General features: G+C 40.5%; 1 protein-coding gene across 4 annotated transcripts in view; it reads right to left on the bottom strand.

The window, feature by feature from the left end:
- The window catches only part of esyt2a (extended synaptotagmin-like protein 2a), a 74565-nt gene that overhangs the window by 15745 nt on the left and 44286 nt on the right, over positions 1-14534 (bottom strand). For 2 of the 4 annotated variants that reach the window (XM_075482760.1, XM_075482758.1), the window contains exons 10-15: positions 12436-12612; positions 10717-10799; positions 8858-8906; positions 6584-6673; positions 6395-6490; positions 1237-1338 (exon numbers count right to left, since the gene is read on the bottom strand). In XM_075482760.1, coding sequence (XP_075338875.1) covers positions 1237-1338; positions 6395-6490; positions 6584-6673; positions 8858-8906; positions 10717-10799; positions 12436-12612 — 597 coding nt within the window. The remainder of the gene's footprint in view (positions 1-1236; positions 1339-6394; positions 6491-6583; positions 6674-8857; positions 8907-10716; positions 10800-12435; positions 12613-14534) is intronic. The other 2 variants (XM_075482762.1, XM_075482761.1) reach the window with 1 other exon arrangement.

Below are 14534 nucleotides of genomic sequence, written 5' to 3' on the forward strand. Positions count from 1 at the left end.
GATACTCAAAATCAAATGACTCGGAGGCAACAAAAAACCTGATCGGGATATCCCTAGCAATCACACCGTTTAATATCCATGAGGGCGTATTCTGAAATGTGGATATTCAGATGATTGGGGGAAACCTGCTGCACTATGTGTAAAAGAAGGACACAGTTCAAACTCAGAGGGAAAGGTGTGAATCTACAAACTATGTGGAAAGTGTGGTTTCCAGCCCGGCAACTATCTTCTGAGAACCGGTACCATGTTGCACCATGGACGCTCCATCTTCAGATAACAGCAACATTTTAGATTACATGTTTCAGTCTCTGGTGCTACTTGAAAGAATTGTCTGTATGTTGCAACTCAAGAGGTTACAACAACAAGTCTGTGAAAAAGTGACTCGGTTGTAGTTTTATTTCGTAAGTTTTGGTCCCATTCAGGGAAAAAGAGACAACAGAGCAGCTTGGGATGAGGGCAACCTGGTGACATACGAGCTGCTTCACCGTGGGTGCGAGTAGTTTTAGAAGTTCTCCATCCCCAAACCTAAAATGGTGGCAGCTACACTGTTGAACTCATGTCCGTCTTTTAGACACAGTTTATGGAATGATGGAGGGAAGCAATCCACAGAGAATTCACCCTCCCTCCTCAAAAAGATTCAACCACCATCAAAATGCATTCCTTCCTCCACAATGAAATCTTTAGCTCTTCCAAAGCTGCGGCATTTTGTTTCTCAACATGTTGTTCATCATGTGAGCTTAATGCCACCGACAGAAATAAATACAACTTATTTGCTTATTGCACTTCTGGTCAGATGCTAAACTGGATTTTGTTGCTCTGTACCTGTACAGTGTAATGACAATAAAGTTGAATCTAATATAATCTAATCTGCAGCCACCATAAAGTTAAACAGAACCTCCGTGCTAATGATGCACTACTTTATATCTCTGTATAACTACCGGTCTTACAACGAAATGATAACAATTCAAATTGTAGGATCAGAGGCAGCTATGGCACAAGCTGCTGATTACTTTCTGATCACATTTCCATGTAACCTACCTCTGCTTTCATTGACAATAATAAAAAAAGAAAAGACACTAAAGGGAACTCATGCACAGGCTGGGAATCATGCTGATCAGTTAAAACCTTTGTTTTTTTTAAAAAAGAAAGTTAAAACATAAGCTCCTGAGCAGATGTCATCGCACGTTGGCATTCTCCAAACTAGTCTAGGATGCAGAAAACAGCCGGCAGACTCACAAATAAGCTCCTATAGAGAGAAGCCGTGTTCTCGCAGAACACGAGGCCCGCCGCCCGCCTCTCTTTTAAGTAGCCAGAGCCCAAGTTCCCCTCGAAGACACTCTTCAGAGGGGGGGGAGGAAGCCAAGAGGAAAGAGAAGAAGCAGAGAAGAAGAAGAAGACATAGCTGAGAAGAGGAAGGTGAGGCCTGTACTACAGAGTTAAAAAAAAAAAACAAGATTTCTGATATCAACCATGACAGACTTTACTTACCACCAGCCAATGAGGACAATGATGAGTACGTTCACATCAGAATAAGAACGAGTGAGTGACATATACCTATTAGTGATGGATTTATTGATAAGAACGATGGCATTTGATTAGTCTCAACGACTGAAAGCAGATGCAGGCACATAGAGTATGATGTAAAGGTTCATTTCTTTATATGTTGCCAAAAAAAAACAAGATGGGTTTCTGTCATTTCTTTAATGAGTCTTCAGGAACAGTTCTCCAGGCTCCTTCAAGGACCTTGTGGCAGTACCTACAGAAAGTGCCTGGTTCATGCCTTGAGTTAGGTGAAGGAAACCCTTTAGGTACAAGGACTGGGCTGCAAATGAGTGAAAACGCAGCCAACTGTTGCTCAGGAACACTTTAAAAGGATCTGAGGAAAGCTGGAAAGCTTGGAAGTGAAATGAAAAGAAATGATTATTGAATGAGAGCATTTCTGCTACGTGGGGACGAAAGCAACCCTGCATCCACTGCTTTTCTGTTTAACTGGCAGTTGCAGAAAAGGCGATGATGTCATTTCTAAACAGATATCGTTTGTGGAACTGCTTGAAAACAACACAACTGCACTACTTGCTGTAGCGTTTTTACTGAGGACGCTACGATTACTCCTTAAAATGGCTGCAGCTGTGAAGCAAACCCTCAACTCCAAAGTATCTTCAAAGTAGAAAAGAAATTAAAGAAATAAGTCCCAGGCACTCAAAAGTAGAACAGGAAGAATGTATTAAATAAAAAGCCTTTAATGACTTTGGCTAATCATAATAAAATGCCAACATGTTTCAACCACCTCCGTGGTCTTCATCAGGCGCCTACGTGATCGACTTGCTGAGCATAAATATGGTATACGCACTGAAAATGCTGACTACCAGATGGCCCAACATTTCCTACAAGCGCACAATAAGAACGACTCCTTGCTAAAAATTGAGGCTTTGGTGCACATCAGGCCTTTAGATAGAGGCGGTGACCGGATCCGCAGGCTCAACCAACGTGAGACGTTTTGGATCCACCAGTTAGATGCGCTTAGGTATCCAGGCCTTAATGAAGATATCGAGTTTAAATGATTTTTATGATATTTTGTCTGTATGTTGTATTGATGTCATTATCTGCCCACTTGTTATTTTGAATATCTAAGGGGTTTATTGTTTTGTCATGCTGTAACTTTGACAATAATTATTGTATTGTGATCTATGCCCCCCCCCCAAGCCCCCCCTCCCTCCTCTATGATAGGTGCGCCTTACTCTCCCAATTGTATTGGTGGCACACTAATTTTACACCTGATCCAGGGGTGGGGGTAAACCGTTTTAACCGTTGTTCATTCTTTGTCTTCTGCTTTGCCCTGATGAAGACCACGGAGGTGGTTGAAACATGTTGGCATTTTATTATGATTAGCCAAAGTCATTAAAGGCTTTTTATTTAATACCTTCTTCCTGTTCTACTTTTGAGTGCCTAGGACTTATTTCTTTTCTGATCGTGAATTTCCCTACCCCAAGAGCACCACTTTGGACTTTTTGTGATACACCTGAGCGCCGGGTTGACTTCTCTCTTTATCTTCAAAGTAGCTTCCGCCATCAGACCTCTGGAGCTGGTTCAGAAAGCTGCTGCTCGTCTGGTGTTCAACCTCCCCGAGTTCTCCCACACCACTCCACTTCTCCGCTCTCTACACCGGCTCCCTGTAGCTGCTGCATCCAGTTTAAGACTCTGGTGCTGGCCTACAGGGCAGTGGAAGGAGCAGCTCCTTCATACCTCCAGGCTGTGGTCGAGCCCTACACCCCCGCCCGACCACTTCGCTCTGCGGCCTTCAGGCGGCCGGCTGCCCCGTCACTCAGCGGTCCCTGCGCACGATCGACACGGTCACGGCTTTTCTCTGTTCTGGCACCCCGATGGTGGAACGATCTCCCGACTGATGTCAGGACAGCTGAGTCGCTGCCCATCTCTTCAGGAAACACTACCCTGATCCGCCCTCTTAGGACATCACCTGTTTCGTCCCAGCTCCTTACGCACTTATTTGTTCCCTAAATTGTCTTGTTTTCTTAATGACAATTTCAGACCTGACCTTCAACAATCATCAAATCAGTCACCAAATCAGCCTTTTATCAACTTAAGAACATATCCAGAATGAAGGCTTTCACGTCCCAAACAGATCAGGAGAAGCTGATTCATGCTTTCATCTCCAGCACACTTGACTACTGTAACGGTCTTCTGACTGGACTCCCCCAAAAAAGTCTCAAACAGCTGCAGCTCATTCAGAACGCTGCAGCCCGAGTTTTAACCAGAACAAAGAGATCACATCACATCACCCCAGTTCTCAAGTCTTTACATCGGCTCCCGGTCAGATACAGAATAGATTTTAAAGTTCTGCTGCTCGTCTACAAATCACAGAATGGTTTAGGTCCAGAATACATGAATGACATGCTATCAGAGTATAAACCCAGCAGAGCTCTGAGGTCTGCTGACTCAGGTCAGATAGTGGAGCCCAGAGTTCAAACTGGACCCGGTGAAGCAGCTTTTAGCTGTTATGCTGCACACAACTGGAACAAACTACCAGCAGAACTGAAATCAGCCCCAACTGTAAGCAGTTTTAAATCCAGGTTAAAAACATTTCTCTTTCGGTGTGCTTATGGTTGAGTTTATATTTTTCTTTTCCCCCTCTTCTTTGATTGCTTTTAACTGTGTTTTAATTTTTATTCTATTTTTTTTTCTCTTTAAATTGCTTGTTTTTATTGTTCTTTATGCTGTTATTTTAAATGCCTTGTCTTTATGTAAAGCACATTGAGTTGCATGTGGTATGAGATGCGCTGTATAAATAAAGATGCCTTGCCTAAATTGTCTTCCCATTTGTCTCGGTACCTAACTTACTGCACTTACTCTAGCAGTAGTTATGCTCTTAGCTGTTTGGTTTTGGAAGGAAATGCACTTATGATTTCTTGAGACCTGAAGTTCTTTTGCCTACCGATGTGGAACACACTTATTGTAAGTCGCTTTGGATAAAAGCGTCTGCAAAATGACCGTAATGTCATGTAATGTCAGAAACGTAGGTCGAGTGCACACTCAGCCTGTGCTTAATTTGCAGACTAATCAAATGCCATTAAGGAGTCCCTCCATTCATATGAAAAATTTTTCTAAAAATGGTTTAAATTCTTTGTGATAATCACACAAATGTGTGTCTAAAATAATGAGTGTTTCAGAGTATGAATTTCACACCAACAGTAACTAACGTTACCACGACTGCAGAGGAGATTCTCCGTCAGATACGAGTGAATCTTCTTCAAACTAAAACAAAAGCAGAAGATCTAACAGAACGAAGCGGAACTACACAACTGCTGAATTATTGGAGCGTGATATCAGATCATCTCATGTGTCAGAGTTCTCACTGCTTCACCTTCCAGATGAGATGGAATGAACAGCGAAAGAAAAGTTCAGGAAGTCGTGAAGCAAGAGAGTCAAGTTTAAATCTGTGGCAGCAGCGGAAACACTGAAGGATTGCTGAGCGTTTGTTTTAAAAATCCCTTCAACTACCACAAAAAGGGAAGAAAATTCAACAAAAACAGCTGAAATAAAAGGGTAGATGTCCTACTGAGAAAGGGTTCGAGGTAGAGGCCTGCGCGGGACAGAATTTTCAGTCCCGTGCCCGCCCGCTCCCGCAAAAAGATAGGATTTTTAGTCCCGCTCCCGCCCGCACCTGTCATATTTGGTCCCGCTCCCGCCCGCAATTCCCGCATTATTCAGACGTTCGCGTTACTTCTCACGGAAGTTCTTGTCATTGGCTTGAGGAAAGAAACATGATCTTAGCTGTGCACACCACTGTCCGATCCTTCACGTGGGGCACATAGTGCAGGAGCGCATGGCACAAGCAGCTGATGCTTTACAGCAATAAGCCTACCCAACATACCCACCAAAATCTACTGTGAATATTAAGAATAATACATTGTACATATGTTATATGCCACTCCTCACACATTTCCATTCTTGGAAGTAAAAGTATATATCTTTAGTTAATATGATTTTAAACACAGCGTGATGGAGCCCCGCGCCCTACTTTGAGTAGATTTGAGCATAAATATAAGCCTACAGCTTACGTTACATTTATTTAAATGCAAACAAGTGGAATGAAAACAATATGTGTTATTAATTACCCTACCTTTTCTGAACCCAGAATGTTTAAAAATGTAACATGTAGCTAATTATTATTTAAGTAGGTTAACCATGCCCTGTCCCTCGTCGTTGTGCAATGCATCTCCTGAATAAAAGGAGAGATGGATCGCGCTTTTTAACTTACTTTAGTTAGGTTTTATTTCTTCTCAGTTTTCTCTCACGTTTTCAGTTTGCGGGACTGCAGCTTATCACCGCTCCCGCCCGCTCCCGCACTGCGCACTCCCCCTCCCGCCCGCGCCCGCAATGAGCTTTCAAAATGTGTCCCGCGCGGCACTGCTTTGCGTTGGGTCCCGCGAGTCCCGCGGGACTCCCGCGGGAGTGCAGGGCTCTAGTTCGAGCCTTGCCTGGAGCATCTTAAAGGGATAATTAAGATGCCTATTAACTAAATAAGGCCAAGCGATTGTGAGGTCTGACTTTTTCCTGGAGAACGATTTTGTGATGCAAATGTATTACTCTTTTGAACGCATATTGTTTTGAGAAGCAAGACGCTTTATTTTCGGGACCCCAGCAAACTAGCCGGACTACCTTCGTCAACACCAAAACGAGGCTGGAACTCTGCTCACAGGACGCAGCAGGGGGTGAGAAAATGTTCATAAATGATATTGCTAATAGGGGATGTCATACAGCTTCATGTGAAAAGAGGCGAACTATCCCTTTAACGGTAAAGTCTCACAGGGGAACACTTTCATTCCGCTGATCTATAAGGATAATCTGGGAGTGAACCCGACCCGGGCCGACTCACCGGCAGGTTTCTGGCTGAATCCAAGAAGACGACGAGCACCGCAGACGACAAGCCGTCGTTGGCGTGGCCGCGGTCGGCTTTGATGCTCGTCAGCGCCTGTGAGAGAAGAGCAGACGCGGGGACGGGTTGGTTTTCCGGGCCAGATGCTCGCCTTGTAGAGGCTTTATATATAAAAAACAGTTTCTGTACCTCGTCCAGCTTCTCCGGCGTGGGCAGCAGAGACAGCCACTCCAGCCTGAGGTGCAGCTTCCCTGTGGCCACGTCGTCCAGAGAAAACCACTGAGAGGGAGAGGCGTCATAACGTGAGTATTTTCAAACATCTGCACTAATACACACAGCAGGTTTTTATTTATTTATTATTATCATTATTCTACAATCTGTGGTTACTAAACAAATATTTGAACAAAAAGCCTGCATCCTTTAACTTTTTATCTGACCTTTGACCTATTTAACTGCCATAAAGGCATTGATGTTTCATTTATGTCATTTTTTATGTAATTTGATATGTTTATTTACATGTATTTTTTACATAATTTTGTTTGTTTAAGTACCAGGTAGAATCAGAATCAGAAAAGATTTTATTGCCAAGTATATTTCACATTACAAGGAATTTGGCCTGGTCTGTTTGGTGCAATAAAACAAAAATATAATAATAATAAAATAAAATAATAAAATATGAAATAATAAAAATATATGTACAAAGTATAAGTAAAATGTAGGAACACAATAATTAAGACCATGAAGCCAAAGATTGAAGCACGATAGGTTTTTGCTCTACTTGGGAGAAAGTTTAAGTTTCTTCAAGAAGTTTCTTTTATTCATCGTTCATTTTCCTGGAAGAACTTATGTTTGCCTGTTTTCACTAGGGACGCACCGATCCGCTTTTTTCATACCGATCCGATACAGAAAAACAGCGCAGAGTTATGGTAACAAACGGGAAGTTTCATTGTGTGGAAAAGACTGGGACCATTATTTTGTGCAAGGCAACATCAGGCTTGACTTTTAAAAACAAATAAAAATATATAAATGTACTGAATTACTTCTATGAACTACATCTATTTAATAATTATGCACCAGTAAAAGAATCTTAACCATAAAAATATAACAAGTGTAACTGGTTCAGTCAGTGCAATTAGGGATTCAAAATCCAACGTGAAACTAAATATTAAATAATAAAGGAGCTGAAATTGAGAAAAAAAAAACAATAGCTTCTCTAGCTTGGTTGGTAGACTTTCAAAATAAATAGCAATCAGCTCTTTATATAGTTTAGTGCAAATGGGAATTAAAGCTGCAGTCTGCAACTCTTTTTCAAGCATGATGCCTGGAACTGTCCGGGGATTCTGAAAGTAGTACATTAAATACCCCAATACAAAAAAAAAAAGAGTTCTCTTGGTCCCCTATATGTCCCGCTAGGTCTCTCCAAAGCCAGCAGGTTTGTTTACAAAATTGCAGCCCGGACCGGTAAAAGGTAACCAATCAGGTTATGAGCTGGGCTCTGCTGCCTGTCAATCACCGATTGTGCACGCGCGATACAAGGTAGGCTCGTCCCCACGCTTATTTATCTGGACTATTGAACTTCATTACGGGCTAGTCTACTTACTGTGTCTTCCATGATCGCAAATGACAGGTGAGTTGATGAATGAGGAGTCGTGTACGTGCATCTGGCGTGCACGTAGACGTGCACGAGTTCTCATGTGTTTTGATGGGGCGGGACAGGAAGTTGGATAACTTTTTATTTTTCGGTTAAAAGATAAGCATTTCTTGCATTTTGCGACTTCGGAGGTCACCGTTTTGAACTTCAAGCGTTCTGATAGATCATGTAAACTCTTAAAATGCCAAAAAGTAAGACTTTACATATGACAACAACAAATCCTGCAGACTGCAGCTTTAAACATCCATTAAAAAAGCATCTGAACAAAACAATAGCTTCTCTAGCTTGGTAAAAACTACAAAAACTAAAGTTTTTTCACCACTAGAGGGCGCAGAAGGTCCTTGGATGAATGCCAATGCTGGAAAGGAAGAAAAAAAGAAAAAAAAAAAAAAAAAAATAGTCCGATATGGATCGTCACCGATAACCGATCTCAAATTTTCTTCGGTATCCGATCCAAATATCGGGTCGGTGCATCCCTAGTTTTCACCCCTCTTGGTTTTGTGCAGCCAGCGAGTTTATTAATTTGTCGCCTGTATAAACAGTTCTTCAGTCTGTGATGCGTTTACTGTGTACTTGTTACGTTTTGCTTAGTTCGACAGTAGATTTAATGGTGACGAAGTTACGATGAATAAATCTATCAGTAAAAGAAGAACTAAGGGTGTGGTGCATTTCCTGGAGGGAGCGACATCATAAATATGCTTTTTCTAAGAATACGAACATCACTTTGTAACTTATTAGTTAAGGGAAGAATGTAAAATTCAAGTAGAGACATCCTAAAAAAGCAGAAATAAAACAAAACGGGGGAAAATCACCTCGTCAACCTTCTGTTCCTTCTGGAGTTCATTCATGTCAATCCCCAGACTGGAAGACAAATCAGACACATTAGAACAACATCGGACTGTTTAAAAGTCTAAACAAGCGTCTTCAAATGTGTGAAATACTCCTTCAATATATACATGTACATACTTTTCTTCATGTGCAACAATAAAAAGCATAAATTCTTCAAATTTGTGAAATTTTGACCAAAAAAATAAATAAATGATTGAAATAAGTCGATTGATGTTTTATTTCTGACCAGCAGAACATCTGGCTGCAGTATCACATCAGCCCGTGTCGTGACTTGACATAAATCCAGAGTAAAAGCTCTGATCACCTTCAGGGGGTCCTTATTAAACAAAGAAAGGCCGGAGAGGAGGCACACAGAGGACCTACAGCTTCTACATGGAGCGCAGAGAACTTCCAACAAAGCCTATCACGGGATGTGTGTTACATCTAAAAAAACCGAATAAACAAAATTCAGACCCCTGAGAACCTACACTTTTATTCAAGCCTAAATTATGCTAAATTACTCCTTGGAAGTGCATGTCAAGAGGCCAGGAATGAATCAATCTTTAATGTTCAGCATCACGGAATGCTATTTTAATCAAGTGAAAATATTCCTACATCTAAGCATAAGAAATAACAGTCATGTCATTTAAATCATCTGGGGTTGGGCGAGTTAACTCGTTATTATCGCGTTAACTTGTTAATTATTTAACGCCGATAAATATTTTATTGCGCATTAACGCAGGTTTTATTTATTTATTCTTTAAAAAAAAATTTTTAAATTTTTTTTAAAAAAGGAACACATTTTTGGGGGCTTTTGTGCGTTTAATAGATGGGAAAATGAAGAGTGAGGAAGCAGGGGCCAGAGAGAGGGGGAACAACCCACAGCACAGGGCCAACTCAAACCGGGGCCAGCTGCAGCGAGAACTATAGCCTCTTGTACATGGGGCGCCTGCTCAACCCACTACGCCACGGACCACCCCTGTTTTATTATTTATTTTGTAATTGTAAAAGTCTGTTGCTCACAGGCTTTTATTTTGTAAAAGTCTGTTGCTCACAGGCTTTTATTTTGTAAAAGTCTGTTGCTGTCTGCTGCGGAACCGGAAAAGAAAGTAATCGGCGGATCCACCAAACATGGAGAAGGGTACGGAACTTTTACTCGGCCATTTTCATGTTAAAGTTCTTCCAGACGGCGGAGTCGACAGAACCAAAGTCATCTGTAAACTCTGCCAAGTTGAATTGTCTTCTCAGCGTAGTAGTTCCAGTCTAAAATATCACTTAAAGGCAAAACACACAACTGATAGCAGCAAGTCATTCAAGGAAACAGACAGTGGAGCGAGGCTTCTACATAAAAACTACAGAAAGATGCTGATGTTAAAAGTGTGTTTGCACAACAAATGTTATGGCACTTTCATTCATATGGCAGCACATTTAAAATAAAACTAAATGCTAAAAGCTACACACTACTTTGGAATTCATTTTTGGATTTTGCGTACAAATGCGATTAATCGTGATTAAACAGGGAAATCACGTGATTAATTAGATTAAAAATTTTAACCGTTGCCCAGCCCTAAAATAAACCTAAACTATTGAAAACAACTTTTAAATGCCTTAAGATGGCAAAAAACAGTTAAAAGAACTCGGGGAGAAGCAGCAGATGATTCGAGGGGCTCAAACTCAAAGATTTGTGAAGAAGAATTATTTAAACACTGATTAAAGATGGCGTCTGATAGCATCTGCAGGCGAGGTGTCGTCAAAGTCTGTGAATAATCTGGAGGAAGTCATTGAAGTTTATAAAATCTTTTGATCTGAGGCAGCTGAGGTTCATTCCCAGAGGCAGCGTTACCTTCCCAGGTAGTCGTCTTTATCCGTGTCCTCGTCAAAAAGCTCGATCTCCACATTGTGTGCGTTGTGATCATAAACCAGAGCCTGAAAACACAAATGAAGCCACGTTAATGAAGCCCTCGAGCACTGAGCGCGGGCCTTCTGCGACTTCACAACGTCTCACATCTGACGCACTGAGTCCAGAACAAAGAGCAAAGACGCCTGCTTACATTCAAGGTCTGGAAAAAAAAAATCAGATGTGCATCCAGAAAGGTCTTTTGCTTTAGATTTAAAACCAAAGTTATGGGTTTCTTTAGCCCAGAGATGGGGACTCAAGTCACTGTGACTTGGACTCAAGTTGACTCAAGTTGCTGTTTTGATGACTTGTGACTTGACAAAAAAATAAAAGACTTGAGACTCGACTCGGACTTGGAAGTTAAAGACTCGGCACTTGACTTGACTTGAGACACGATGACTTGAATGACTTGAGTGTTAAGCATCTAGCATAACTTCAAACTTTTTTCGTAATTTGAAGATCCATTCTGACCAGTAAGTGCTTGTCAAATCAGCTAATATTATCCTGTTAGCGTAGTCGGTAGTTGGCTAACGTTAGCTTGATATGATACGGGGTGGGGGACAGTTACTTATATCTTGTCTTTTCACTTTATTAAGATCAGATTCTGCAGGTAAAAAATTGCAATAAGGTGACTTGACTTTGACTTGACTTGCCCAAGAAAAAATGACTTGGGACTTACTTGAGACTTGCACATGTGTGACTTGGTCCCATCTCTGCTTTAGCCTAAAACAGGAAAGAAGTCCCACTTTGTGAGCCTGGCTAAACGTTTTGCTGGTTGTTAATGATGTGCGTTTGGTTTATGGTTTGAACAATTCCCAGTGGGACTTTCTGGCTTTCTGTACCTTGCTCGCCCGTCACCTAATCCTCCTAAAATGGAAGGATGCCATCCCTCCATCATACCTCCATGCCACACACTTTGGATCAGAAGAACTTTATATCATATGAAATTGGAAAAAATAAAACACACACTTAGAGGTTCAGCTGGTAAATTCAATAAGATTTGGTAACCTTTTATGAGATTTGTGGAAGAGAAATCAGAGCTGCATGAATCAAGTTAACTCGGACAATCACTGATTTCATTGTTTAGATGACAACCCGCTTAAATACTATTCTGTATGTGCTGTATCTCTCTAATGGTTTTTGCTTGTTTGTTTGTTTTTTTTCTGCAAGATTCTCTCCTTTTTATATTCATATGTCTTCTTTTACAACATGCTTGACATACATCGTCTTTAGAGATTTACTCATCTATTTATCATTTTTTTATTGTGATTTATCCATGTATTTTTTTTTAAAATTGTATTTTTGATTTTTTTAAATATTTTTTTTAACTTCATGGGGATGGGATTCTGTTCTGAGTGTTCCTGTGTGTCTGTGTTCTATTGTGAAAAAAGCTTAATAAACAAAGTTTTAACGAAAAATGATGCGCGTTTGGCTGCAGTCCTTGTAGAATATTAGGAAACGCACATTTCAAGGACAAATTCTGTAAATATATTTCATATCTATGCTGTTAATGAAGCCGAATCTGTCGAGATTTGACTGAAATAATACAAACCAGGACTATCTGAATCCAAACTGGCCGTTATGTGACTATGAATACATAAATCCTTAATAAATGTGTAAGAGATTTGTTCCACTTCACAGTCTGGCTGCTTTTCTTCTGCTCACCTCGTAGACTTCGTTCCACTTCGGGTTGACAGTATCGTGGATGACTTTGCTCTGGAAGAGCTGCGTCCCGACCTCGATGACTCCATAAGGGTCCGACTTGCCTTTGATCAGCCCTCCCAGGAACTTGTCCTTCCCCAGCAGGTCCTGGGCCTCGATGAAATGGATCCTCAGGACACCCTGAGGGGAATGAAATGGAAGGAGCAGAAACAAGGAGACCGTCTGTGAAATTACTTTTCACGGGAACAATAGATAAGTGTTGAGATTGTTTACGTTCAGCGACTGAAACTGCAACATCAGAATCCAAATCTGGATCATTCTGTGACAAAAGAGGCGAATCCGGATCTAAGGTGAAGCTCGGAGTGACGTCTTAAATCTTACAACAAACACCAAAAATCCCTGCTAAACTAAACAGATTCAACAATATTAGGGATAATAATGGGGATCGCTAAAGAAAAACAAAAAAAAAAAAATAAAATGCTATCTGCTAACATTCATGCTAACATTCATGCTAACATTCATGCTAACATTCATGCTCACATTCATGCTAACATTCATGCTCTCATTCATGCTCTCATTCATGCTCTCATTCATTCTAAAATTCATGCTCAAATTCAGCCGTGTCCTAGTGGTTAGGGAGGTGGACTTAAGATCAGAGGGTTGCAAGTTCAAATCCCGCATTACCTCTCCCTACACCTCTACCCATGGCCCTTGAGCAAGGCACCTAACCCCACATTGCTCCAGGGGCTGTAACCAATACCCTGTATCTAAATAGCTGTAAGTCGCTTTGGATAAAAAGCGTCAGCTAAGTGTAATGTAATCTAACAAATTACAGAGCTCCAAGGCGGAAGCAGAGTGTCAGATAAGATGGAGCTGGAGCACCTAAACTACACCCATAATCAACTGCAAATTATCTACCTTTGAATGTAAGTTTACATGTTAGTGGCAGGATGTAAAATAAAACTCGGTAAAAAGTGTAAAACTTGGTAAAAAGTTACTTTTTACCAAAAAAGAGCAGTTAAAGTTAAAGGTTTATTCACACCAGCTGTTTTGATGTTCTAAGACACTTAATTCACTTTCTCCACCACCATTCAGAGTCCAACAAAATAGCAAATTATGGGGAAAAAAGGTCCATTAATAGAATATAAAAGGCAGAATTAAGGCTTCTGTGGAAGGCTTGTAGTTTGAAATCATCTGTGTGGTCAAAAAGCTCCATTTATCATTAAAAAAAAGACTTGTCTGCTATGATTAATAACTAGAAATGCTAAGTTTTCTTTGCTTAATCTGTAAAAATTATACAAAAGGAGCAAATCAATATGTTTGAGCAGCAGGAACCAGAAAATGTTCCCAGAAATATCAAAATCATCAGTTTTCTAACCATGTGTACAACCGCAGAAACAAATCATGGGTTGCAGTGACTAAAAGTCCAATTTTATAGTGGTCTGTTATAATTAAGGGGAGCAGGTCGTTTAGGCCATTGGCGTTTAGGCCGCAGTCGTTTAGGCCAACAGAAGAGTCGTTTAGGCCAGACTACCTGAGCAGCTGAAATCTTTATTACTGTACATTCTTTATTATAAGATATAAGTCAGCTCTACTGGTCTGTCTGGGTAGCCTACATATCAATGGTAAATTATTTAATAACCAACTTTAGTGTGGAAACGTTTTTTTTATTTAATAAATGGTGATTTATAAAGTGATGAAATAAAGATTTCAGCTGCTCAGGTAGCTCGATGACAATGCATGCTTATCTTATAAATCACTATTTTAATTCTCACAAACCGCGCAAATCTAACGGGCTTCTAAATAATTATAGCATTATTGTCCAGTGGCAATGCGGATGATTATTTCCACAATTTTATGAATTTATAAATCACCATTTATTAAATAAAAAAAAACGTTTCCACACTAAAGTTGGTTATTAAATAATTTACCATTGATATGTAGGCTACCCAGACAGACCAGTAGAGCTGACTTATATCTTATAATAACGAATGTACAATAATAAAGATTTCAGCTGCTCAGGTAGCCTGGCCTAAACGACCTGTATCCTAATATTTCATATTTTGATTCATGTTTTGAAAGCAGTTGAATGACTTCCACAA

This window comes from Odontesthes bonariensis, chromosome 14 (genome assembly GCF_027942865.1).
Source record: "Odontesthes bonariensis isolate fOdoBon6 chromosome 14, fOdoBon6.hap1, whole genome shotgun sequence".
NCBI classification, from domain to species: domain Eukaryota; kingdom Metazoa; phylum Chordata; class Actinopteri; order Atheriniformes; family Atherinopsidae; genus Odontesthes; species Odontesthes bonariensis.